This window comes from Pyxicephalus adspersus, chromosome 3 (genome assembly GCF_032062135.1).
Source record: "Pyxicephalus adspersus chromosome 3, UCB_Pads_2.0, whole genome shotgun sequence".
NCBI classification, from domain to species: Eukaryota; Metazoa; Chordata; class Amphibia; order Anura; family Pyxicephalidae; genus Pyxicephalus; species Pyxicephalus adspersus.
Window position 1 is genome coordinate 50,649,824 of NC_092860.1, and position 27,521 is coordinate 50,677,344.

Genomic DNA, 27,521 nt, shown 5'->3' on the forward strand with positions numbered 1-27,521 from the left:
GTTGGCATTGTATAACGCAGGCACTGCATTAATGTGCATGGCAGGTGTTTACACTGATGTGATCTTAATGAATAGGAATGTGAACAAAGGTCCTTGTTCTAGGGGATATAAAAGGATGCATTGTTCTGATCACTTTTGTAAAATTAGCATCCAGGGAGATAAGTAGATTACATCCTACTGCCAGTGCAGACAGCTTGTTACTTATAAATAGCACTGCTATATCGTCTGCTTAAGATAACATGCTAGAAAAAAAATGGAATTTCTAAGCATTTTATATCTCTTACTGTGGCAGCTAGAGTATTTCTGGAGAATGAAGATGGACTGCAAATGAATGCTGTCTGTGACCCTTCTCCATGCACTGCCTCTTTGTAGATACTTTTATAATATTTTCTTTTGATCATTTTCAATGATTGAACAATGTCCAGCCACATGCAGACTGGCTCCTTGCAGAGAACATACAACCCCCATTGGGTTCATTCTTTAAGCCTCATACATATATTTTCCTTAAAATATGAATTCTATTTAAAAGTAGTTTTTGTTTTTTTTTTACAAGTAGTTCCATTGTTTTAAGGGCACCTTGATTAACTTTGGTATGCATGGCTGTATGAAAGTGCACAGCACATATGGGAACTGTACCTTTAAAGGACATCTGTTGTTAAAGTTTACTCTCTGTATTAGACATGTAACGGAAGGAAGAAGTCCAAGTAAGTTTTTCTGTAAAGTTTGCATGTCTTTGTCTCGCCTAGTAGAGGAAACCCAGTTACCTTCCTATAGATAAAAGACGTGGGTAATGACAATGACAGGTAGGTAGGACAGGGTGGTGGAAAAACAGCACACACCTGTTTTTCTTTCTTCTTCTTTTGACAAATGCTCAAATGTTTTACTTAACTGGAGTTTCACAATCCTAAATCTATTGAAGGATATCACAAAAAAGCTACCCCATAGAGTACCTTTTAGGTCCTACCCACCATTCCAAGTTGCTACCACACTATTCATAGATGCTACACAAATACTGACTTGTATTGCTAGTTTGTCTTCTGTGTTCTGCCAGCTCTTTAGGTATAAATGTATGTAAAGGTTAAATAATAGTAATATAAAAAACATATGTTAAATACCTCTGCAATACATGCACATGTTGTTATCCTTTTTAAAGACCCTTCAAATACTAAACATCTGCCCTGTTTTCACTTATTAGGTGAGGGAATAATCACAAAATTGCAATGTCTAAATACCAAGTTGCACTCTATATGTTCATTGTTTTACTTGACAAAGGAGTCATCGTTATGGTCAGCCATTCAGGCGATACAATACATGTGTCTGCCAGTTAGTAGGATCAATCTACTACTTCCTGTTCCCTGGAATAGATTTATTGCGTTCTATGCCAGCTCACTGCATGGAGGTGATTCACTGTCCAAAAAACATACAGGAAGGGGAAATTTCATTGCTTAATAAAGAACCAGGAAATTGGGTATTGCTGAATCTGCCTATGCAGTGTATTAAAAGTTGTATATCACAAGTCTGACTGTACAGAATTACAAATTGGCAGGTAAAACATTAAGCAGTTGTGTAGTCACAGCTGTAATGAATTTAGCTGTTTATTTGGAGTTACATTTTCATCTCAGATGAAACTTCGAAATGAAACAGTGTTAATTATTTTGTTTTCTCCTGAGCAGGAAAGTAATGGACCCACAGATAGTTACGCAGCTATTTCCCATGCTGATCGTTTGCAAGCAGAACCAGAAAGCATCCGGAAATGGAGAGAAGAGCAAAGGAGCCGTTTAGAAGCACTTGGTGAGCAGATTATTTATAGCCCGATAGTGTGAACCATTACCTATTCCCACTTACTATGGTACTTTAGCAGGAAGCATTGCACTATATATAGTTCTAACAACTGTAAGCTGGAAAGAGTGAAGAAAACATGTGGCCACGTTTGCCTTTCAGTGAATTAAAGAAGTATATTAGCTACTAATGTAATTGGCTTGTAAACTTTTTTTTTTTTCTTTTTGATTTTTTTTTTTTTTTTTAACTTGTATGATCTACCTTTTGCTAAAATTAGTGGGTATTATTTCATTGTGACTCTGCAGTTAATTATGCAAGTTCATTGTGAAGATTGATGAGTTTTTTCTTTTCGCTTTCTGTTGTATTCTATTTTGGAATTAGGTTTTTTTAAACTAATTCCTAAACTACACTTGGAGAATTCCAATTCTAAGCTTAAAATGTATCAACTTTAATTTTCAGGAATATGGCATTTTTATTCTAGGATAGCTATTGCTGTTTCAGATCTTATTGGCATTCCAGGTAATGGAAACTTTAACAGGAAGTTAAGATACCTTGTGGCTTCATTTCAGCCTTTAAAAAAACTTCTGCAAGCATATTTTCAGAGCTTCTGTCGCCCAACAAAATACTTGTTTGAGAGCTTTTGATAAAATACAATTTGCAACATTGTAGTATTAAAAAAAATTGTACAAAGTAAGTTTGCAACCCTGCCTAGACTTGTTAGAGGTGCATGAAATTTAAGGTCTTCATTAAACACTACAAATATCTCAAGGTCAGTGTAAAAAATACAGCTTACATTGGTGGTCAGTGAAAAGATGCCCTCCTTGCCAATAAATATACAGAAATTTGGTGTCATTCTGCTGCCTAATGATATTGGCCATGAGACTAGGCGTTTTCCATCAAAGCCTTTTTTAGTATTTTAGAATTTTAAAACTTCGATTTTAAAACTTCGATTTTCTAAAAAGAATCTTAAAACTTTAAAAAATCGACGACCACCCAAATAATATAGGGTTCACATGAATTTACACTTTCAAATGTCGGCAATGTAAACATGGAATCCTATTTTCTGCGGTCTAGATGCCAATTCTCGAAAGCAAGAAACAGAATGGAAAGAAAAAGCTACCAAGGAGCTAGAAGAGTGGTACACAAGACAGGATGAGTTATTACAGAAGACGAAAGCAAACAATCGGTAAACATAGTTATGATAAAATCAGATTTGTTAGAATTGCTGCTCTTTAAGTACAATTGTGTTTTTTAGGTTGGACTGCAAGGTTTATATATATTTTATTATATTTCTGTTCTGTGATGACACACACCTTGACTGCACAAAACAGATCTGTAGTAGAATTGCCAAATTATACATTTTTTTTTTTATATATAACAAAAAAATCTCTTATACCACATATAGTGCAATTATCAAAGCAATATATTTACACACTTTAGGATTACACTAGGTTTGAGCACCCATATAGCTAAATATTTTGCTTGATAAAGCCCTGATAAATATAGGATTCATGAGATGTATTGTAGACTAACCCAAAGTAGGTAGCATAAGGACAGCGGTGTTGTATAAATTACTGGTTACATTTGTTCTATTCTTCTCATGGTATTGAGCTGAAGATTTCTAATTGTACTAATCTTACATAGGTGACCTACATAACCATGTAATGTTTTTTTTTTTTTTTTTTTTTTTTTATAATTTGCTGAACGCATATTAATGTTCCTGTTATTCATGTTTCCTTGTTTCTAAATTTTACACTTCATCAAAGAGGAACTCGAGATAAAGTCCTATTATTTATTTAAACATTAGATAAATTATAATGAAATCATTTGAACTGTAAGTTTATATTTTTTCATTTTTGATTGCTGTTAATAAAAGCAAGCTTTCAGGTAGTGGGACAGCAGGAAAAGATGTGTTAGAGCACATGAAGGATTTCAGCAGTGCAATGTCTTTCAAGAATTAATGGATAGAATATAACCTTTAAAGATAAATGAAAACATTAATAAAGTCATACAGCTGGGCAGACATCAGCCACTGTTTGAGGAACTTCTTGCAACCTCCTGGAGTAACGCTGGGAATAGCTGTCCTATAACTACCAGTTCTCTATTAACTTATACAGTGTTCTCCCCAGCCCCTTTTAACTGGGCGCACCACCCGGCACTTCAGTAACCACCCGGCTGTCTTTGGTGGATTGCCACCTGCCTACAATTTCGTCCCACCCAGCTTAAAAAAAACAATTTATGTATTTCTGCTGCATATGTAGCTGTTTTGCTGGAGTTCCCCTTTGAACAAGTACATCTATCTGTCATAATCCTAATTATGTTTGTATAATCTTTGTTTTAAGCCTGTTTTCACTAATCTTTTTCTAGTCCAAGTTTATTCAAGGCTGTCTCCTAAATTCAGCTCTTTTCATTGCTTTTTCCTTTCTTTTCTTGCCTGCTTGCCTTCTTTTTGGACTTGCTGTCTGTAGAGTGGCAGATGAAGCTTTCTACAAACAACCCTTCGCTGACGTGATTGGTTATGTGTATGTTGCTTAATTACTAATTCTACTGACCGTTCATGTACACTGTTTCTTTTTTCTTCTAAAGCTTTGAAGTCTTGTGTTTTGTTTCTGGGGGAGTTTGGGTAATTGGGCTAATAGCAAAGATATTTTTGTACATTTATATGGTATGTAGTAGGACCTTGTTGGGAACCATTTATTTATGCAGTACTGGACGATGGCATACATTTCATAAACACATTGATACAATGGTGATGTGGTAAACTAGTTCCCTATAAAAGAGATAAAACATATCTTTTACATAATAAACAATCCTAAATATGCCTAATGCTTTGTACAACAAGGTTGCCGCCTTCCTGTCTCCACGGACTCACTCATGGCATCTCTTGTTCACTTTGCATTGAATGATTCTGGTTGTCAGGCCTTGATCTAAACTTAGGTCATTGATTACAGACCTTGTTTATGATGTCCCCCCTCCTAATCAATTTACATTCCTTATTTGCTATATAATAATCATGCCAGGAGTTCAATGAGCATGTAACCTTGTTCTCTATCTCTGTTGTAATGAAAACTCAAGCAGACTTATGAACCTCCTTAGTTTATTTCTGTGAAGTAAGGACACCATTCCTCCAAAGTTTTGAAGGTGGAAAGTGGAGGGAGGTGTTCTGTTCTGTTATGTACTCTCTTATGTATACTCCTAACACATTTCCTGTGTTTAGATGACAATGGTGTCCTTTCATGGAAACAGAAAAAAGTAAATATTTTCATCTTCGGGCAGAAAGTGTAATACAGGCAGCATCATTAAGAAAAAAGGGAAAAAAATTCCTGAAAATAATAATTTACTGCAGTAAAATATGTTTCTGTAACTTAAAGCTACTTTGTCTTCTTATCTTTTTAGATACATGTTGAAGTGTGACAGGTTCACTTTAAAGTTAAACTCCAGGCACAAGATTGTTGTTTTAAATATATACAATAGATTCTTTAACCTCTGTGGCGGTTATCCCGAGTGAATTTTCCATACCAAAAGCGGTAACCCCGAGCCACACTCAGGGTTGACTTGCCAGGGAGTTTAAAAGTCCTACCTGGCTCCCACGTTCCAGCGGTGCCCGCGGCATTCTCCAGCGATGCCCAGCATCTTCTTCCCTTGGCGATGCCGGCCAGGACAGGGACAAAGATTCACAAAGGATAACTGCACCGATGTAGAAATATACAAATATTAATACTCATTCTTCTTTTATTCAGACATTGCTTGCTTATATCAAAGTTTAGCACAGAATATTTAACAGTAGCTTGGAAGTTATATAAGGAAAGATTTCATCTAAACACATGCAATGATACAGCTTATATGTAAATCTGTCCAGATGGTCTTTTATATCACATTTTATCCCATCTTTAGCTTTTCTTTTGTTCGTCTGGCTTAAGAGAAAATATTGTTTCTGGTACTTGGAGTTGTGTGTTCAAACAGAAACAAGCTGAAAGATCCATGTGATGCATGGCTCAGTGAATCTCTATGGTTATCATGTGTACTTTTGGAGGATTCTATCCTAGGAAATTCTGTAATCTTTATGTTCAAACAAAAGCTAGTCCCTGCAAAAAATCTTTAGTTTCACAAAATGCAATAATCAAAAGGCAAAAATAAATTCAGTAAAAAGTTTAATTATAAAGTGTATATAAAAAGATGTATCTCACAAGATTGCTAAGAAGGAAATCATCCCATTCTGATCAATCGACTTTTACTTCTATAGAGCAGGGAAGCCATGTTTATTTTTCTCTAGGTTAAATAGTAGAGGGGTACAGGTGTAGTTTAGGAAGTGAAAACTTGGTGCTCAGTCATTTGTAATATGACACACCTCACAAAAGCATCTGAAAGAAGAACAGTCAGTGTTCACCATATGAACTACCATATAATCAATGTGTCAGCTCCTTCTGTCCATGTAGGATGTGAAAGTTTCACAGCTCTTCTTTTGCAGTCAAACAATGGAACCAATAAGTCTATCCTAGTAGCCAAAGGGAATTTGTATAAAGTCAAGAGAATATGTTGTTCCAGCAATAGTAATTAAAAGTCAGGCTTCACTGAGGTATCCAGTTCTGTCTGTAGCTCCTTTTTGTCAAAGTTCCTAATTAATTTATAGCAGTGTGAGTCTATGCTGAAATAAAAACTTTTAGTTCAAGTGTTTTGCAAAAAAAAAAAAAAAAACATAACTATACTGTAAAGCACTTCAGTGGTATTGCAGATATGGATGATAGGTCAACCTTGTAACCTTACAACCCAATATGTCTATTAAAGAGAAGTTGGTGAAAATGGCTGACATGTAACTTGGGCAGGATATATGTAGGGTAGGTAATCAACATGCTGTGGTAATATAAATATATGTATATTAATTTGAAATAAATCAAATAAAGCATAAATGACTGTGTAACATAAATAAACAGATAGTATTGGTCGTTTTTCACAACTCCATGGGATGTAAGGCCTAGTAACTATACAGAGGATCTCTAAATCTTAAGAATCGTGAACATATACAAAAGAAAAACGTCTCATATCCTGACGCAATTGGCAGACAGAGGCGCAAACTCTGCACATTATTGGATACTCTTGTTATCCTCTTGTATTAGCCCCCTATGTGAATTTCCACCTATCTCTACTAGTGAGGTATCCCTTTACAATCAGTTAGAACTTATAACGCTCTCCACAAGTCCCGAGGAAACCGTCAGGCGAAACGTGTCTGGATATGAGATTTTTTTTTTCTTTTGTTTATGTTCGCTGTTGTTAAGATTATACATATATATAATCTTACTGTAACTGTATAGTTACTAGGCCTTAATTCCCATGAAGTTGTGAGTGAGAATGACTGATACTACTGTTTATTCATGTTACACAGACATTTATGCTTTATTTTTTTTTTAATTTTTTATACATATATTTGCCACCAAAAAAACCCTGCTTCTTGTGCTCCTAGCTGGAAGTCTCGAAGGTATGCAGTGATCCCTGCCGACTAGTTAATAAAATAGTATTGCATGGTTTGAAAAACAGTTCTGAAAACATCTCTAATCCCTTGTTTTTATTTTTAGTAACCCTACAATTTCTTGCTCCTTTTGGGATCTGATCATTAGCTGTTACACTACTGCCAGTAAAAACACCTCTCAATACTGCACTGTTTTTTGCTTTCAGTGGTGTGACCTTTTCTCTGATCATACTTTCTTTGTAGTCCTTTTGTAATCTGCAGTGTTTAGTTCTATCATATACATAAACAAATTAAAAAAAGAAAACAAATGCATAAACCTAAAGTATATACAAAACTTAAATTTTTATTATACCCATTGTATTAAAATAGTTGCAAATAACAATAGAAATTGGTTTCCCCACACCAGGAATATACAGATATTTATTTATATATATATATATATATATATATATATATATATATATATATATAATGCAGTTATATGCGCCACAATCAAAGCTGGCACAATTATATACAAATGTGAATTCCAAAGGTTATCATAAACATTATACTCCAAGTCATCAACTTCTTATTGTGGTCTTTGCCCCCACTCAATATGTTTTGTTCTCTAAACTTCTTCAGGGGTGTGATAGGGCCAAATTCCTTTATTTTTTAGTACTTGGGTATTCACAGGGATCTCTTTGTGATGAAACAGGTAGTAGGAAATATAATCTCATCACATAAACTAGGTAACTTAAAATGATCCCGTTAGTTAAATTACCTAGTTTAATATGTGCACTGAGATGCATTTAATTCAGTAATGCTGAAAGCCTTATATATTATCACTGAAGCATCATAAAGGACCATTGTAGTATTTGTTATCATCTTTATGTGTGCATTAATCAGGCCGATCACCCTACTTTATTCCTGTGTGAAGAACAATTACATGTTTACATCTACACTAGACCCATACAGGCCCCGTGTAAAGAGGCCCATGGTACACATACTTGGTTATGAAGTAATATATAAATATAAATATATATATATATATATATAATTAAATGGTGCACTGAGAGTGGGAGTGTAGCTGGATTGCACCTAAGGTGTATGTATCCTCTAAATTACCTTGCAAAGGTTATAAAGGGTCTAGATGTAGGTAGGTCGGTAACCCATTATGTCTATGTTGAGATGTATGTACTTTATATATTCCAGTTAACAGAATTAAGTGTTTGTATACTTGTTATTGTGTTGTCCTTTACTGGAGCTCTTTACATTGCATTTGTTTAGGCTTAAATGTAGGTTTTCTTGTATGATTGCTAACTATCTGTGATGTAGACGGTTTCATTAAAGCAGATGTAGACTATAATAAGAACCCTAGAACTACCCTCTGCAATGCCTGTATTGTATTTTACCTACTGATATAAAGGCTCATGTAATCTCTGCTTAAGGGTGGCTTTCAATCAAAGCCAGACAATCAGAAGTGAGCATAACTTAACTGATCTTATTATATAATAGAGGCCCTGAGGCTTGCTAGACTGATGAACTTTAAAGAAATAAACTCTCTACCTAACTAGTATCATACCTCTATAATGGTTACCTGGGCACCAGGCTACAAAGAACTCAATAGCAGTCTTCAAACTTCTCTAATTAATACAGTAACAAAAACATGTAAGAACAAGCATGTAAAATATGAAGGCTTTAAGGTAAGCAATGCAATAAAAATATTAAGTACGCAATCTCAAAAAAAAATCTTTTGAAAGGATTTCTCCTTGTTATGTTTATTAGTTGAGTTTTGAGATGCGAAGAGCAGTCCTGTCCATTAAAGTTTGCTTTTATTTTATTTGTTATATGTGGATAATTTGAAACACTGTACATTTTGTGTTTTTAGAATATCTTGTGTTCTTATAAAAAGCTCTTTAGACCCAACTCACTCCAAAATTAGTCTCCTATCCGTGCAGAACTGGTATTTCAAGAAAAGTTTCTTGACCGCATGCCAGCTGAATACCATTTTGCATGTCCCGCTTGCCATCAGCATTGACTTCATTTTCATTTTCTATATCTTGACTTAAACTTTTTCTTCTTGTTTTTTATTTCTTCTCTTCACCTTTTAAGCACAAACATAAACCATCCTTGCTACAGCCTAGAACAGTTAAGTAAACTCTTCTCACTGCCCCTTAACCTGTCTGTCCCATGGTTAGTGCTAGTGTCGTAGTGACCTGTCTGCAGTGATGTTCCCCGTCCTGAGTCCAGATGTGCTCATCCCTCACCATGAACTCATCATCTTCATTGTAGTTCCTCTTTGCTTTCCTGGACTATCTACATGTTGCATTTCTTTTATTTGTTTGTATTTGTTTTAACATTGAAATATAAATGGTTTGGATGCGTTTGTAAAATGAGGGCATCTTGCAGGGTTGCTTTCCCGCTAAGCTTTGTAGATTAGAAATATTAGAAGATTATAGAATTTCCCAAAACCTGGATTATTAGTAGGAAATTTAACAATGCTATATATTGGCTTGGAGTAGTTGGCTGCAACTAGTGTTAGGTTATCTGCTACATGTCCTAGTCTGCTGTACGTCCTAGTATGTTTGTGAAAATAGCTCCTATATAAGCTTTAATTTTGGCTGGTAAAGAGAAGGTAATGAAAATTTGGAGGCATAGCAGCCAATCAGATTACATCTTTCATACTAGTACAGGTCTAAAAACAAATGGTCGGTCTGATTGGCTGTACAACTTCCATACCATTGTACTTCTCTATTGAGGTGTGATATAGATGCTTTTTGTGCTCTGTGCTCTAATGATTTTAGTGTTTAAATCAAAGAAAATCTGTTATTACACAGTGTTTTTTTTTTTTTTTTTTATTCTGCTGGGCTTTATATTCTATATTCTACATTGAGTTATTCATATTATAAATATTTATTTTTTTATATTATTTTGGGGATATGGCGGATACCTGAGGTATTAAATATAACATGAAGGAATAGTTTTTCCCGTAGGCTATACCTTTTGACTATTTTACGTCACACATCCATAATTAAGAAAGACATATGAAGTTGGGTTAACCGTTGCAGTGTTCTCCGCAGCTCCTTTTAGTTGGGTGTAGCACCCAGCACTTTTCAAAAACCATGCAGTAGTTTTTGAGTGGTTACTTAAGAGTTGGGTCACAATACAGGGGCTGCCATTTGCCTAAAGCTTCTTCCCACCCAGGTTAAAAAAAGAACCATGTATTGTAAAACTGCACATACAATTTGCTTAAAATATTTCCCCTTATTCTGTAATTTTCTCCAAACCTCTATCTAATGCTACTTTTAAACATATAACTACATTTAATTCCTTTTTTTTTTTTTTTTTTTTTCAGCCAAAAAATTCAGTCCTTTTTTTATTCCATAACTTGAATGGCGAGCATATTGTAATATAGAATTGGATCTCTGGTATCAAACACTTTGCTGACACTTTTTGAAAATTGGTAAAATGTGCTAAAGTGAATGGTGGTCAGATTGCCGCTTTAAAGGCATTACACGTGGCATTACACGGTACCTCTGTTCTCCACTTTTAGCAACACGTTTGCTAAGGAACAAAGCCTGTTCCTGTCTAGATACATTTAGTGCTAAAGTTGTGAAAAAATTATTTTTTGCAGTTTTGATTTAAAAAAAAAAAAAAAGACCCTGTAGTTATTAAGAACAATACATGTGATTACAAATAATACATTCCCCAAGTTATGTAAGGGAATAGTATTTTTGCTGTTGGTCTGCCTACGTTTTCTTGTATAGATGACAGACCAGCTCATACTGAATGCTACATATTTTACTTGATTTTAGGACAGACCAGACTTGAATTTTCTTAATGGAACAAAAACCACTATAAATTAACTATAGATAATAGTAAAGCAATACTATGTTCAGATTGAAATTTTCTAATAAAACCCTTGCTGTTCTCAGGGCTGCCGAGGAGGCGTTTGTGAGTGACGTTGAAGAATCAAGCCCAGGAACAGAATGGGAACGAGTGGCCCGTCTTTGTGACTTTAACCCCAAGTCTAGCAAGCAGTCAAAAGATGTCTCCCGTATGCGTTCAGTCCTGATCTCCCTCAAGCAGGCTCCATTGGTTCACTGAGAGAACGGCAGATAAACATGACACTTCCGATATTTTAATCTCAGAGAAGATATGTTTGCAGAATATGGTTTATATTTTACTTTTTTTTTCTTCCTCCTTCTTTGGACCAAACTACACATGTATTTGATATTGAATATTGTATGTAATTGGCAGTACACTCCTTGAGCTACTTCTCCTTTATTAAAACATGAGAAATCAGAGGGAGCCCAGTATGATCATAGTCTCACCATGTACTTCTGTGTCATTACTATGTGATTTGTGAAGGATTGTAATAGTGATATTAAAGGTTGATATATGATTAATATATTGTGTCGCTTACTTAGCCCATGTCACAGTGACTGATAAGTGAAACAGATTTATTAAAAGAAAATCCTGAAATGAATACCATGATTTAAATTGTCAATCTAAAGGTTGGTTTGTGTAGCCTTTCTATCTACTTTTAATGTCTCTAAAGAAACATATTTTGAAATTCAAGTGCTTGTGCATTGTATTGCTCATAAAGTAAAGAGTATTTAATCTAATGTTGGTATTCATTATCCAAATCCTCTTCTAATTCTCAAATCTTGGACTTTTTTTCTTTTTAAATAGGTATATTAGTTACTGCCATTAGCTAGCCATGACCCCAGCAAACTTGGTTTATTCTTTTCTTTGTGCCACCACATTATTTATGATGGAAACATTTCCTATAAACCTAAACTGTTTGTATTGTGTTGGAAAGACCCACAATTACCTCAGACAAAAGTACAGTAATTCTTCCAAGAGAAATATGCAAATCTAGGTCTAAAAGGGTCATTAACTTCACAGCAGCAAAAAGCTACCAGCAAGATTATTTCAAGTATTTGTAAACTTATCTACCCCTCTGTAGACCTTGGTTGTCCAACATATGACCCACGGACCCGATTCCCGCTGTTCTGATAGACTCTTGGGTCCTCAACCCCCAAAGAGAAGCTCTGTAACGTGTAACAAAACTGACACAGGAGCTCTCATATTACTCCTCAGCCAGGCTCTGCTGTAGATTAAGTCCTCTGTTGGGCCCCAGCAGAGGAAGGGAGTAATGAAAGAATTCATGTGTGGTGGATCTGTTTATAGCTTTGTGCTGGCAGAAGTAGAAGGGGCTCAAAGAACAAGGAACTGAAGAGGTGGCCAGACCAGCAAAGGAAGGTTATGGAGGATTGGAGTGTAGTTTAAGATGTAATTGTGTGTATTTATGTGTGCAGAGGCATAGTGATGTCATCATGGGGTCTAAGGTATATTCTGAAAACAAAAAAGATTAAAGTTTTGTTTCTCACCTGCCAATCATGAATAATACACTTCCTGTGCTAGGGTGAGTACGCTCACAGCACTGCTGTATCTTTAGGAGCCATCGTTGCCACCCAGCCTGGGCTTTAACTGTATATGTTCATCTCTATTACATGAGAGTTATAGGTAATTTACACAAGAGAGAACATTGATTTCACTTGAAGGACACTGTAGACTAGTCATTGAGAGATGATGTAAGCTGCCATTTCTGACTTGGTTCTGTTGTATCCAGCTTGGCTGGTTTGTGCTCCATCCAGTCTTCAATACTTTCTGATCGCTGAATTGTTCTTCATGCCATATGGTTTGCTTGTAAGTATTTGCCACCATCTTGGATTCCTTCATTATCAGTATTTGTCTTCTGCCAATCCTCACCCCTTTTTTCTATTTTTACTCCCCTCCCTCTTACATAGTGTAGCCATGTGTCCAAATTGAACTATACAAGAGGACGACTTCTTTTAAACGTATTCCCAAATATCACAGAATGAACCTCATTTTCAGAGATTAACTTTCTTCCCAAAAATCTACCCACTCAACTAAAAAATATAGCATTCTATATAAGTGTATATTTATGACACCTATAAACCTAACTTTCCTCTCACGATGTTCATACCTTCATCTCCAGAAACTGAAAAGGCTTTGCCTATTATAGATCCTTTCCTGCTAGCACTGTGTGCTTGCATGAAAATAAAATTTAAGAAAATACATGCAACTGAAATAATGCTAAAGCCCCAGGGGCTCTATTTTAAAAACAGGGAATCTGACATTCCCTGGTGGGAATTAGGTACTACCATTGAAACACATAAACCAGGAAGAATCCCACAATGGATTTCATGTTTTATAAATAGAATCCTAATTATCAGTCTTTGACGTTATCAGATTGAGTTTATTAAATCACATAAGATTGCTGATTTAGCAGGACAATATTCTCTATCTAATACATAATTACACTGAAGTTTCTTATCCACACTTATGTAAAGTAATAATATAGTAGTAAGTAGCTCAAACCCCATACTAAATCCACAACTAAACAGATACCATTCCTTTCATCTCCTTCAGATCACCCATATTAAAATCTTTATATAAAGAATGAATGTGATACTTGGAGGGAGCCTCATCCAACCAATATAGATTACGTTTAGGTTTTCTCCCATTCCATTCTTCAACCCCTTTGCAAGAGTGTAAGAATTGTAACCACACTAAACCCACCATTCTCTTTTAAAACATACCTGCTAATCCCTCATCCCATCTCCAATCCAAAGATACCATCAATAAAATACAGGCTAAATAATTAGGTTTTTTTCTCCAATTGTTCCCCTGGAGACTGGAAAAGCCATGAGAAAGTCACATCTATTTTCCATGGACCATGATCAGTAAAGGTAGAGATACTTCATTCACTGTGGCTACTGGTCAATGCAGCACTATTTCACACATCTTACGGTACAACTTTTTAGGCCACAAAAATATGTTTCTACTATTATACAGCAACAGCAGTGGCCGGTATCATTTACCTGCACTTGCTCTGTAATGTTAAAAATGTTTTGCAGCTTATTAAAGATAGCAGTTCAGTTCTGAGTGTCAGGGACATACCCCAGTATTTATAACCACATGGGCATCACCTTACATCCAGTTGCCATGCCAGGCCAGCAAACACTGATTGTCCAGAAACAAGATGAGGAGGGTGGAAGGTTGTGGAACCACCTTGTTCTATTGCATAATCCCTTATTGTAAGGAAGAATGCAAAGGTGTTAATCTTTTAAACACCACGGATAAAGGAGTGCAATGTTCTCTTTAATAAGAGGTGTAGAAGCCCCCAATTTCTGTTTAGGGATGATTGTGTCATGTTTAACACAGATGACCCAGAAATCATAAGCTCACTGTAAAGCAGAGTGGGTCAGTTCTGACACAGTCCCCAACATTTGCAAATGTCAAACATCATTTCTTAACACTTGCATATTTTATTGCTCTGAGACATGACCACACGTTTTGCTACATCAGCTTCTCCTGTTCATAACTTAAAACTCTTCCCTTACCCAAATATATGAAAAAAACTGCACATGGTGGCGCACAAAAGTACTACTTAGCAACTAAATAAATATTCCCAACCAATGATAAATGGCAATAATTCCTTCAACCCCTACTACAATACCCCTATTAGAAATTTAATTGAGTTGCTCCTGAAAAAGCAATCCCATTCCGCTTTACCGTCCCTGTGGACAGCTGCAGAAATAACCCTCACACCAAGGTTGAATATCTCATTTAACAATAACCCTCAGCATCCTACACACACCTGCTAGACCTGTCTGCATGTTAAAACTATTACTGTCTCCATGCATGGGAGAGGAAATCCATGAATAGGACATTGTCTCTTCTCTCATATCCATTACACCAGCAGCCACTTTCACTGAAAAGATATTGTTTTATTGATACTGATCTCTACTCTAGAAAGGATTCTCTCTATAGTCAGATCTTGCCTGTATGTTTTACACATTTCACTGGTGTCGTTTTCAATTCCTGTATTAGCCAATTGTATAGTTTTTAGTAAAGCAAACAGATGACAGAATTTGTTCACAGTTTTATTTACATAACCTCAGAAGTACAAACCATCCCCACAGGTTTATGAGCATGTGTGGGTTCATTATACATATATTTATACATCTTTTTTGATAAATTAACCAATGATTATACAATTACATAAAATTAGGCATTAAAAATGTGTTCCAGTACAGAAATGGAATGTAGACAAACTTGAAGGGAATATGAATATACAAAAACATGAAAGGTCATTGCGGACTTGTTTAAAGTTGTATGCTCCAGGCATTCCTCCTTTTTCTGCTTACCTCTGCAACGTGCAAATACGTTATAAGTGACCACTCTGGCTCAGTCATTCCCTGAGCTGTGGAGCATTTCTGCCCTAGGGCATGCAGCTTCCTTTTTTCTGTATCATTCATTAGATTCCCTTTAAACCCTAACTTTGCTAGCTTTGATAGAGAAGGCATTGTTATAGCCTCTGTCAAAGAAAACATGGTAATGAAATGTATGCAATAGAAAGATATAACAAGCACCATAGTTTACAGATCTAAATATGTAGATGTCTGTATAAATTCACGTGGTGGGACAGAACTTGAGGAATAAATCTGAATAAAAATGTATTTAGAGCAGTTTCTTGGACAAGTCTAGGAAGTTATATAAAATCAGAGGGGTTCACAATAGGTGTTTCATTGTTTGATACTTCACTCCAAGGAGAAAACTCCTAAATTCCACAGTACTCTGAGAGGGGGCATCTCTCTCTACAACAGTCAGACAGTGTTCCCAGCCCAGTCACAGCTATAGCATTGCAATAGGCAAAAAGCAGGAGACTCAGACAGCTCAGGACGGCTGCTCACACATGATGCAAAGTCTGCCAACAGCATACTGCAGGAAATAGGAACTGGCTTTAAGGCATTACAATATACAGTAGAACCCTAGCCACAGCCCTAGCGGAGCCTTGGTATGTGTTCTTGGATGCAAGACACATGCCACAGCTTCGCTAGGGCTGCAGGAGCAATCAAGAAAGCAGTAGAGTGCCGGGTTATCTGATTTTTCCGCTTATCAGAGTTCCAGATAACGAGTTCTACTGTACAAAATGACAAACAAATACATATTGTATTTCATGTTACTGATGATGTACCACTTTTCAATTCTGTGTGCAGTAATAAATAGTACTTAAATCCAAAGTTTTTTTTCAAGTATGGATAATCAAGTGTACATGATAAGCTATATAAAGCAATCAGGGATTTGTTACATGCTTGTTGCATGTTGCAGCTATTGACTTCTTTAAATTTGGTATAAAATGAAAAAGCATCCTTGGATTGGATTAAAAATATTTGAGCCTTATGATTATCGCAATCCAAGAAGAACCATTTCCAAAATGCTACGCTAAATGTTTTAAAGCCATACTATTTTTTGCCACACGTCTTTTACAATAAAAATGTTACAATTACTAAATATTTTATATCTACATTGGGTATTTACAATTTACCAAAGTCTAAATTATTGCACAATCCTAATCTTCATTATTGGCTTTAGGAAAAACAAAACAAAAAACCAATGCTGTTATATTTTACATTGACCATACAATTTATAAATACATTTGTATTTATACAATAAATATAAATGACAGATTATGCATTAAATTATTATAGGACTTAACGGATGAGTCCAGAAAAGAATATTCAGAAACCAAAGGGTTGTATATTTTATCTGTTGATGGTTCCATTACATGGATGTGCCTTGTAATGCTCGATTCTACTATAAATAATGTAAGATGCACTAGTGCCACACCTTCCTTTTGTTTTATAATGGTCATGCTTGAGTACAAGAAACTCCAGCAAAACATTTTGTTCACCAGTGTTAAATGTCACCTTTATGTGACACTCTTGTATTGAATAAAAAAAACAAAGACAACCACCTATCATTCCTCTGGTTTCTTTTTTAAAAAATGTGAATCAATATCAATGCCCAGGTGTTGATATTTGGTCTTTTCTCATTGCACATTCTAGTTAGAAAAAAGTTCTGTACAACAAAAGAACATTTGCCAAAATAACGGTCATTATAACCTTTATGTTAATAAATAGAAAATAGTCTAAAAAATTACAAATAATTAAATCATAAAACAAAAAACCCTGACCACCCTTTTTCCTAGTGAAAATATAGGCTTCTGGATCAAGGTTAAATGGTCAGGAGAGGCATTACAATGACACAGTGTTTTGAGATATTAGTATGTCCTGCGTGTAGTATAATCCAGTACCATACTTGCTGCCCCCAGGAGGGCAGGGTCTGATAAATTAGACACACGAACATCTACATCTTGGACTGATGCCAGGCCCCTTTGTCGTATCACATCTTTCACCACATTGATGTACTGGTTGGCCAGAACCCCAGAAAGTATTACTAGTGAAGGGTTTATGGTGTGCAAGATATTCACAATCCCGATGCCAAGAGCTGTGCCAGCTACATTAAAAAGAAAAGGGGAAAAACAGCAAACATATTAGTTTGGTAGAAGGAGAACATTAATCCACATATTTCCTGAAACCCACATATAACATGAATTCACATATATAATAGAAAAACTGGAATACTAAAACTCAAAATATAAATACACATTGATATACAGTTTTACCTTGTACCATTTGGAATTTTGTTCAGTTACTATTGTGAACCATCAGGTGAACTGCACACCCATGACGGCTACTCTTCAGGTAGTAACCTACCTGTTATCAGTTATTTATCTCTTTAAGATACATTTTGAAGCTTATACACGGTCAATTACTTCTTTGTTTCCATGTGTGACAGTGTTTGGGCACAATTATGAGCTGCTGAACCTTGCATCTCGGAGGTCACATATATCTCCATTCCTGGAGGAATCAGGTGTTTCCCTGCAGCTCTGACAAAGTATTGAGGGAGCTGCAGAGTGGTGGGGGTTGATTCTAGCACTCTGGTCTTAATTCTTACAGTTACTTTAAAACTCCTCAGAAAGATTATATACATCTATGGTTGCATCTTGTCTAGTATTTGCCTATAATTCTGCTTGAAGGTCTCATTCATACTAAAAAGAACATGCATATTGTAGATGGGAGGTTTAAAAGTGACTTCAATTTCAAAAGGATTTAAATTGCTAAATTGCAAATCAGGGTTTTTAAGGGAGATATTCAGTGTGAACTGTTCATTGGTATTAACAAATTGACATTTCATTTTTATTCCATATGAAAATGCATGTAAATCAATCCTGTATGAATATGAACCAATGCTGGCTACACAGCATACAGGTAAAAATAATTATGGCATCAATATGGTTCTAATCATCAATATTCAATGTACTGCAACTTGGACTGTCTGTTTGCTCAAAACTGGGATAAGATATAAAAGGAGGGTGGTACATAGCTGGATACCATTTAAATCCTTCAACTATTCTTTGATGTATAACTGAAGGAAAGTTTTGAATACAACTAACTGAAAACCAGCAAACACAGGTTTATGTGTCATGCATGTGCTCCAACAATAACCTCACCACTAGGTATTGCTCCACTGAGCTAACTGTATTGGGCTCCTTTAAAAATAAAAGACTTTGTAGCAGGCAAATTAAGATGTATTTCACTTACGAAAATCCTACTTGTATGTGGATTTTTTTTTAAGTATTTACTTGCATATGGCTTAACATTCCCTTTACCTGCCTTCTTTTGACAGTGCTCAGTCTAAACAACTGGCTGCTGCATAAATATGTAGATACCTAGGCTGGCCTGGAATCTCACACACCAGATGAGCTCCCTAAGCACACTCCCTATCCTTAATACAAGCACCCAGCTGAAAAATATGACCTGGTATGTGGTTTCAATAGCAATGAAGAATGCAGCAGCACAGTTTAATAGCACTGGTTCCTAATTTTAAAATCATTAGTTAAGCTTCAATTACATTTCACTGTATGATTGTGCTCAGTAAAATATGTCTACTAGCTAAGAGGGGGGGGGGGGGGGGGTCTGTCGTCAAACGCTTTTAAATTACAGTTACATATTACACATGAGAAAGCTATCCAGAATACTAATCCCCAAAATATTCATGAATAGACATAACTATTCGTACCTGTTTTGAGAATATTGCTGGCTTTATTGTTGCCAAGCTTTGCTGCTTGGATAAGATGAACGGCTGTAACTGGTTCATCATTCTTCAGGGACATGCCCTCTACTAAAAGTAAGTCGTCTGTGAAAAGGAAAAAAATAATTATAGGTAGTGAAGCACCAAAGCAGAATCATACAATATAATTGCAATAAATACAAAATTAGATTATGATACTAGTAAATATATATGAAAGGCTGTGAAATCAGAAGAATCCGAAACTATCGGGTTGACAAAAATGTATTGACTCAAGACTCCAAAAAGATGAAAAAAAGAAAATGAAAAGTAATTGCTGATGTAAGACCAGACACAAATGATTAAGGTTTGTCACGCCCAATAAAAAGTTGAGTATTTAGGTGTCAATATTTTAATACAGGAAAGATAACATGATAAAGTAGATTATCAAGGTGACATTTAAATTGCAAGTGGTTTTTAGGCGTGTATGTGATTCCTATGCGTTAAGCTATTTAATAAGCTCAGAAGTGTGACAATTGCTAAACTTTAAAAATTTTATTATGTCAATTCTCATTCTAGTTATAATGTCACATGCAGTCCTTATCAAGGCTAAACTACATAGGAATCTTAAGGTTATTTAGAAAGCTACTATTATTCTTGTCAATCAACTTTTTTTTTCTTTCTATCTCAAACAAAGCATCTGCAAACACACATACCTGTGAGAAAATATATATTTTCATATTCTGCCACCTAGTGGCCCAATTGTATCACAAGCTAATTTTGTTATAAAGCAATCTAACAGGATGTAGCATATTATGTTGTTATATTAAGGATGTAGTTATTATTTTAAACTTACACATGATGCACAGTGAAATGAAAAATACCAGCAAAAGCTGCATAAAAATACTGTAGCTTCCAAGTTATATACAGTTTTCTTCCAACCATCAAATGGTTTAAACCAAAATATTCCCCCCCTACTACTTCACAACCTTATCAGTTCATACACCATGTCTTCAAAAGATAAAATATCCTCACAGTTTCAATTTGTGAACATTTACTGCTTTTAAAATGGATTTTATGGTGGTTTTAGTTTTTATTGTCAGAACTAAAGTATTTAACTCAGTAATAAAAGTAAGAATATTCTGAAATTACAGAGTAGTAGAGTTCTTTGCTCCTTTTTACTTTATCTTGTTAAAGCCTATTCTAAAGATAATAGCTTAAAAAGAAATACAGACACAAATAAAGCACTCAGACCCTCTTAGGCAAGAGTTCAAATTGCAGCACAGTCTCATTTTAAAGTGGAATGGTTACAACTTTGAAAAAGTACAGGATGCTTTGAAAGGGTTACTATGAAAGCAATGTACCATCATGCAGCTTCTTTGCTTCTCTTTGCAGCGAAATTCCTGAAGCAAATGCTTCTATGCAGCCGTGGCTTCCACACATACACTCTGGTCCATCAAAAGACACCATGATGTGACCCAGCTCACCAGCACAGTATGAACTTCCATGTACAAGTTCATTGTGATGAATCACACCTCCTCCAATACCTTAAACAATCACAAAACATAAAACAATGGTAGTAAGTGATAAATTAGGTGTATCGCTAAAATAAAACATTAACAGACACATTACAGAGCTAGATTGCACAATATTTTATCTACAAACGATCAGATCCAAAGCAATCTACACAAAAATGCTTTTAGTGTAGGTAAATGCACCGAAATAGGACTACGCATGTGCGGGGAGCCATGTTTTACTCAAAGGGGAGAATTTTCCTATAGTGACATCATGATGCCAGAATGTGTCCATACGGGGGGCATGGTCCTCAGCTCTGGCTGGTGCGCCCCTTCTTCTGACCCTGCTAGGAGGGCCGCACCGGCAAGAGCCACACACAACCAAAACAGCAACAACCACTGGTTGCCGACCAGTTTTTCAAAATGAGCAAACTAATCACATTTTTATCAGAGAAAACTTTAGAAGTAATACCCTAATAAGCAGTTCCCAAATCAATCAAATGTAGGTGATACATTTTTCAGATTGCCAAATACATACCTGTCCCGGTAATAATAGTTACAAAATTTTCCACTCCCTTGCCTTGTCCAAACTTTCTCTCTGCCAGTGCAGCACAATTGCCATCATTATCTACCCACACTGGAAGGTGCAGTGTGTCAGACAAGGGGGTGCGCAGATCAACAGAACTCCATTCTTGAATAAGTTTAGTGGAATGAAGAACAACACCCTCATGAGGGTTAACACGTCCACCTGTTGAAATACCTGTAAAAAAATAAAGGCTATTAATCCTATGAATGTAGGGACAATATCACATTTCGCCTTCACTCTTAATAATATTTTAGCTTTAAACCATAGTAAGGAAACTATAAGAATGACCAGCAACAAGCCTGAATTAGTATTATAAAAACAAAAACCCATTGCATCCAACAAAAGGCATTCATCTCTGGCCTGTAAATATGTTACTAAAATACTACAGGGCCAATAAATTCTATTACTATAAACTACTTTTGGAACAGGTTTATTTTTTTATTGCACCAAAACTGAAGTGTTGCACAAGAAGTTGAAGCGGTCCAGCTGTCAGACAGTTAAACAATTTACTCTGCAAATAAACCACACTTAAGAATACAACCCAGCCCAACCTTGCTTGAGAATGGAAACCAAACAATAACCAACGAGTACCCATAAATTGTTTTTTTTTTTAATATAGTATCTATTTTTTACAATACTTTTCAGTGTTTACATACAGCTAATCTGAGCCATTACAATTTTATGTCTTTGCATAGGATGGATTGTTCGATAGTTCTAAGCAATATTTTTATTTTTTATACCAGGGCATATTTATTCCGGTTAGCACAAAACCAATGAGAAGAAGACAAAAAAAAGGCGTAAGTACATACCCACTCCAAGTATTCGGCAGTTCAGTGTGATGGCTTCTGAAGCCGCTTCAACACACATCTTTAGAATTAAACTAATTCTGTCCTCGTATGTTTTAGGATTGGGCTGTACATATTTTTTAATTATTTCACCCTAGTAAAAAAAATGTAATTGGTATTAAATTTCAGCTTTAAAGTAGGCACTCACATTATATATACACACGCGCACACAACAAAGCAAAGCACGTGCACCCTTCTTGTTCCTTTTTTTTCCGATCCAAGTGAAATCTAATGTGAGGTGTTAATAATTTAAAATTCTTTTAGTTAATCACTTACCAAAATAGGCAGGATCTCTAAACACCCCCTAAAAAAGGGAAATATGGAGGGTGCTATTGTTGATATAAAAACAAATTACCAGATGACTGGCTGGCTGTTTATTTAGTCTAAAAAAACTTACAGAGTCACTAACTCAGAACAAGGGATACAGTCAGATGAAATTCAGAACTCTTTATAGTTCCAGGTTAACGACTCATTGATATGCTTTCATCGGGGAACGTGGTCAATCCAGCAAACCTGAAATATATCTGGTCCAGGATTGAAAACCTTTGCTAACAAATAGCAAATCATTTTTAAGAAATCCATTCCAGGTTTGCTGGATCATCAGTGTTCACTGATCCAGCTTTGGGAGCTTTAATTTACTAGGCCCAATGAGTTCAGCAATGGAATCTTTTTCACTATTTCTTTTCTTAAACTAAGACTGTAGGGTAACCCCACCACACACACTAATTACTAGCAAGAAAAAAAATTTAAACATTTGTAAAACCCTACAGCCAACCACATTTTATTTCCAGGTGTCACAGAAATTGTAAGGTAAAATTTTCACTGTGGTCTCTCAAAATATTCAGAAATGAATAAAGCAAACAAGAGTAAACACTCACCAAAAACATATTACCAAACTTACACAACCCATTTGCAGCTATAAGTGAATAGTTTGCAAAACAAATACAATAACATAAATATACCTTCATACTGACAATCGCTATCCTCAAATTGGTTCCTCCCAGGTCAACAGCCAAAGCACTAAGAGTTTCCAAGATGTGATCTATATCCTGTGAGATGCTCTCCTTAACTGGAGGAAAGCAGAACTTCTTCTGAAGAGGCTCAGATAAGCCTATCGATTTGAGAAACTTCACAATTCTTGGTACAGAATTGCCATCGCCATAAATTTTGGAGCTGTACAAAGCAAAAAAAAATAAAAAAGATTTTTAATTAGACATAGTGTTATTTTTTACTTCAGGGACAGATGTTTTCATTCAAAACATAGGGAAGGCCTTAACTATTTTAAACCTAATTGAAAGACATTTGCCCTTTAAGTCCCAAAACGATAAAAAATCCCGGCCACTGGAATCCCCCACACAATAAATAGGTATATTTAGTGGAATGACCAAACAGAACACTGAACAGGGGCAAAAACTTACCATGGGTAACGTTTTCCAAACTGAAGCTGCAGTGCATGAATTATTTTATTCTCCGTGTCTGCATCTCGAACATGAAGAACATTTTCCCCTGGTGATTTAAAAACAAGTGTTATTTATTACTACACAAAAATCAGTGCAGGTATGTACCATACTCTGTGCTGTATTTGTACATGGTTTACATCTGGTATAGAGTTTCCTTAAGCAAAAGCAGAAACTGTGTGTGCACTCACCTGTTTCTCTACCAGTCTGACGTGTGCCTAAATTGATAACTGGTGTCCCAAAGGCTCCAGCTTCTCGCACACCACAACTGCTGTTCCCAATCATGCATCCTGCGTGAGCAACTAGCTGTATGAACTGCTCAAATGGGACATGCTTCACTGCCCTGAAGTTGGGATGGTGCTCCACACCTTTCTTTCTCATTACTCGCACCATTTCTTTACTTCCTGTAAGGCACACAAAATCAACATGAATCCACTGCAACACAATGGCGATATTCAGAAAACTAAACTAATCCCACAAACCAGAAAAAATTAGGCTGTTGGATTTAAAGGTGAAAGGTCGTTTACGCCCCACAGCAAATTACCTGCATCAATATTTGGGAAAAGCACCAGCGTTCGTTTGTTGAATGAGATAAGTGCATCCAAGGTGAATTCAAACATCTTAACTGAATGCTTGATGTCTGTGGTGACTGGATGCTGAAGTGCTACAATGTATTCACCAGGTTTCACATCATCACCTGTTGAGAAAAGGTGCAAATTACCAATGTCAACACGTAGGATGTTAAACAAGCAACGTACAGGGAAAAGAACATTTCCTGATTAGAAACATTGACATGAGACTGGAGGGATCCATTCAAAAGGAAACAAGAAAAGCTGAGTCCTTGATCCTGCAACTTTCTACTTCATGTTTGTAGCCACAATACAGTGCTTTCAATAGCTGTGTCTAGGCTCTGTGATCTTTAGTTTTCAGGAGCTACCTGCAGACATTTATGGGTCTGACTTACAGCCCTGCAGACCAAGTGGAAATACTAAAAATAAAAAAAAAAAAAAAAAAAGAACTAAAGTTCCACTTGCATTCCTAGCTTCCCTTGTGTGCCAGGAAAACATATTGAAGGAAGCTGGAACACAGGCGCTGGAACACAGGCAGGTGAATTGGCTGGGTTAGTTCAACTTGGTGGGCACCATCACCCTGGACAAAAGTGGGTAACTGGCAAGATCACAAGGTTAAAAAAAACTTAAAGAAAACGAATGCCACTATATCCAAGGTCTGGTAAGCTCCAATATATATTACATTATTAATCTTAAATTTAGGAAAAGGTCTAATAAAGCACTCAACTACAGAATAAAACCCTAAATTATTTACCAAAACATATGGAAATAAAATAGTAAGCCGTGTTTACACTAACATTTACATTACTTTACATTTATTACAGTGCAGCTTATTTTGTTGAATAACACATACCGAGCCACATCTTGATAACACCCATGTAGTCCTTGTTTTTCACATTAAGAAGCTTGTCATAAGAGGGGCAACCAGCCAGGAGGATGCGGTCATGGTCCTCACACATGGCAATGAGATGTTGTTCTGCATTTCTTGTGCAGCATACGTGATAATGGGCTAATTTAGTGATGGCATGTCTGATTGAGTCATCTATGGTTCCACTGACTTCACCTCCCTCAATATGAAGGATTCGTATATTCATCAGTGCTGCAGTTGTTGCCAATGCCAAAGCATCAAATCGATCTCCGTGGACAACTATTATGTCTGGTTTAAGTCGGTTTAAAACATCAGGTAGTTTCACCAAAGCAAGTCCTACCGATTCCACCATGGCAGCTTCATCCTCCCCCCTCACAATTGTATGAAGTCTTGCTTGTATATCAAAATCATCTTGCTCAATCATACGGTAAGTATTCCTGCACAATAAAGATAAATGACAGTGATACTTTATAAATGTCAATGTCCAACTCAAAAGACAGGCAGTTAATATCTACCCAAGGCTTCAGCATGGGTTCTAAGTGTAAAGGGAGGCCAGACTTGACTGCAGACTCATTTAAGATGACTAAACTTTCAGGAGTTTAAATACCTCTAATTTATGTGTTTGGTGTAGCATTGGAGAAAATACCCTTCATGTCCCAAGGTCACAACGGAAAGTGAGAGGACATTTCCCAAACTGAAGAGAATTCCCTTCTTAAGTTCTTAAGAAAGTTATCTCTGGAACAGGAAAACCATTAAACCATCACCTTTAGCTCTTGTTTTGGGAAACTGTCCCTGCTACTCCTAAGTACCTTGACGGGCGCTTATGGCTACATGCTTTCCTACATGCTTAGGATAAGACATGCTCTACATAACTAAAAGTAACACAGTAAAATGTAACATATCTTACCCATAGTCATCAATCAGGTGAGATCCTATAACCACTACACTTAACTCAAAGTGTTCTGGTTCTGCTTTGATACCAAACATAATAGGAGCCAGCTTGGAATAATCTGCTCTATTGCAGGTGGCCACACATACACGAAGTTTTCTTTGGTTTGCATGCTTCTCCATGACTACTTTTCTCCTTGAAAGATTTTCAAAATACTGTTCCTACAAACAAAAAAAAGTAAGATTAAGCTTAGTCATAGTAATATTTCAAATGTCATTTATTCTAACCACAAAATGAGGGCTGTATATTTTATAGCTGCATTAATTGTGTGAACAATCACCACATACAAAAGACACTTAAAATGGAACTAAATTCTTGCAGTTAACATTGGCAAATCAGGCGGGTGGTTATTTCAGACAGGTACAGCCCATGTCCCTTCTGCAATAACTGTTCTTCCCTGCCCGATCCTGGGAGGTGCGACCGATTTCTTATGCATGTGCTGGGAATGAATGAACGCAACCCTGCCAATGAAGATGGCTGAAGATCATCTCCAGGAAGAAAAGAAGGAGGATGGCGGCACCCCACAATTGAAATGAGCATTGCGGGTATAGTTCGGCTTTAAACCAACAGTATATAGAAAGGTAGTTTTGGTCCATCCTATTGTATTGTAAAATGCATGGACAATTGAAAGTAATATTTAATCAATATGTTGAACTAGGAGCTTAAATCTAAAGCTTGCCCAACTGTGAGCAAAATAACTCAAAGTGTTTGGATTTTTCCTAAAAAAAAAAGGTTTACTAAGATTTCCACATAAACTAAATTGTAATGGAACTATGACACATTTGAATAAAACTAGTGAGAGCCAAGACTGGAAATATTTATGCACAGGAAAGGTCCACACCCAAGATTATATGTTTATATAAAGGATTAAGATTGACAGAACATTATTTTCTACTACGTAGATGTTGAACACACAGCTCAAATTAACGTAATTGGAGCAGTCACAGTTAGTAAAACAAACTTTGAGTCACATGTTTGTTCTTTTGCTGATATGTTAAGGATATTAAAAGGAAAAAAAATGGCCAAAAAACATTAGGCACCAGGTGTAATTTCTTTGGGTGCACTGGCTTGGCCCTTTGTCTATGTGTTTAGGAGATAACAAGAAAGTATTTTTAAATATTAGAATATGCTATGTTTGGGAGTAAACCTATTCTGAATTCCAAACTCTTGCTCATCTGGAATCTGAAACTTGCACAATTTACTATCCTACACAATGAGCTACATAAATATGTATTGTGGCAAAGTTCCCTAAAATATATTCTCCATTATAAGTTATTCTCCACCAAAATACCACCAAGTATAGTTCTTATACATATATTTATAGTTCTTTAAACATAACCTGTAATTAAAAAAAAATGTTTTCCTCATGCACTCAGCTCACCTAGACCAGAGGTCAGCAACCTTTACTATCAAGAGCCATTTTGCCTCCTCTTCCACTAAAGAAAAATAGTCTGGAGCCGCAAAACATAACACAGTTTATAAACTTTTAAAAGTTTTAATAT

The 27,521-nt window shown here is 36.0% G+C and overlaps 2 protein-coding genes across 8 annotated transcripts in view; one reads left to right on the forward strand and one right to left on the reverse strand.

Moving 5' to 3' along the window:
- CLTA (clathrin light chain A) overlaps window positions 1-11,631 on the forward strand; it is a 17,183-nt gene extending 5,552 nt beyond the window's left edge. For 2 of the 6 annotated variants that reach the window (XM_072404550.1, XM_072404551.1), the window contains exons 3-7: window positions 1,674-1,791; window positions 2,854-2,965; window positions 4,248-4,301; window positions 9,335-9,370; window positions 11,158-11,631. In XM_072404550.1, the coding sequence (XP_072260651.1) occupies window positions 1,674-1,791; window positions 2,854-2,965; window positions 4,248-4,301; window positions 9,335-9,370; window positions 11,158-11,329 (492 nt within the window). In that variant the 3' untranslated portion in view covers window positions 11,330-11,631. The remainder of the gene's footprint in view (window positions 1-1,673; window positions 1,792-2,853; window positions 2,966-4,247; window positions 4,302-9,334; window positions 9,371-11,157) is intronic. The other 4 variants (XM_072404554.1, XM_072404555.1, XM_072404552.1 and 1 more) reach the window with 3 other exon arrangements.
- Window positions 11,632-15,188: 3,557 nt separating this feature from the next.
- The window catches only part of GNE (glucosamine (UDP-N-acetyl)-2-epimerase/N-acetylmannosamine kinase), a 31,828-nt gene continuing 19,495 nt past the window's right edge, over window positions 15,189-27,521 (reverse strand). For both annotated transcript variants that reach the window (XM_072404548.1, XM_072404549.1), the window contains exons 2-12: window positions 25,978-26,180; window positions 25,056-25,507; window positions 24,178-24,330; window positions 23,825-24,037; window positions 23,595-23,682; window positions 23,139-23,349; window positions 22,141-22,270; window positions 21,284-21,505; window positions 20,596-20,778; window positions 19,244-19,360; window positions 15,189-17,617 (exon numbers count right to left, since the gene is read on the reverse strand). In XM_072404548.1, coding sequence (XP_072260649.1) covers window positions 17,382-17,617; window positions 19,244-19,360; window positions 20,596-20,778; window positions 21,284-21,505; window positions 22,141-22,270; window positions 23,139-23,349; window positions 23,595-23,682; window positions 23,825-24,037; window positions 24,178-24,330; window positions 25,056-25,507; window positions 25,978-26,180 — 2,208 coding nt within the window. In that variant the 3' untranslated portion in view covers window positions 15,189-17,381. The remainder of the gene's footprint in view (window positions 17,618-19,243; window positions 19,361-20,595; window positions 20,779-21,283; window positions 21,506-22,140; window positions 22,271-23,138; window positions 23,350-23,594; window positions 23,683-23,824; window positions 24,038-24,177; window positions 24,331-25,055; window positions 25,508-25,977; window positions 26,181-27,521) is intronic.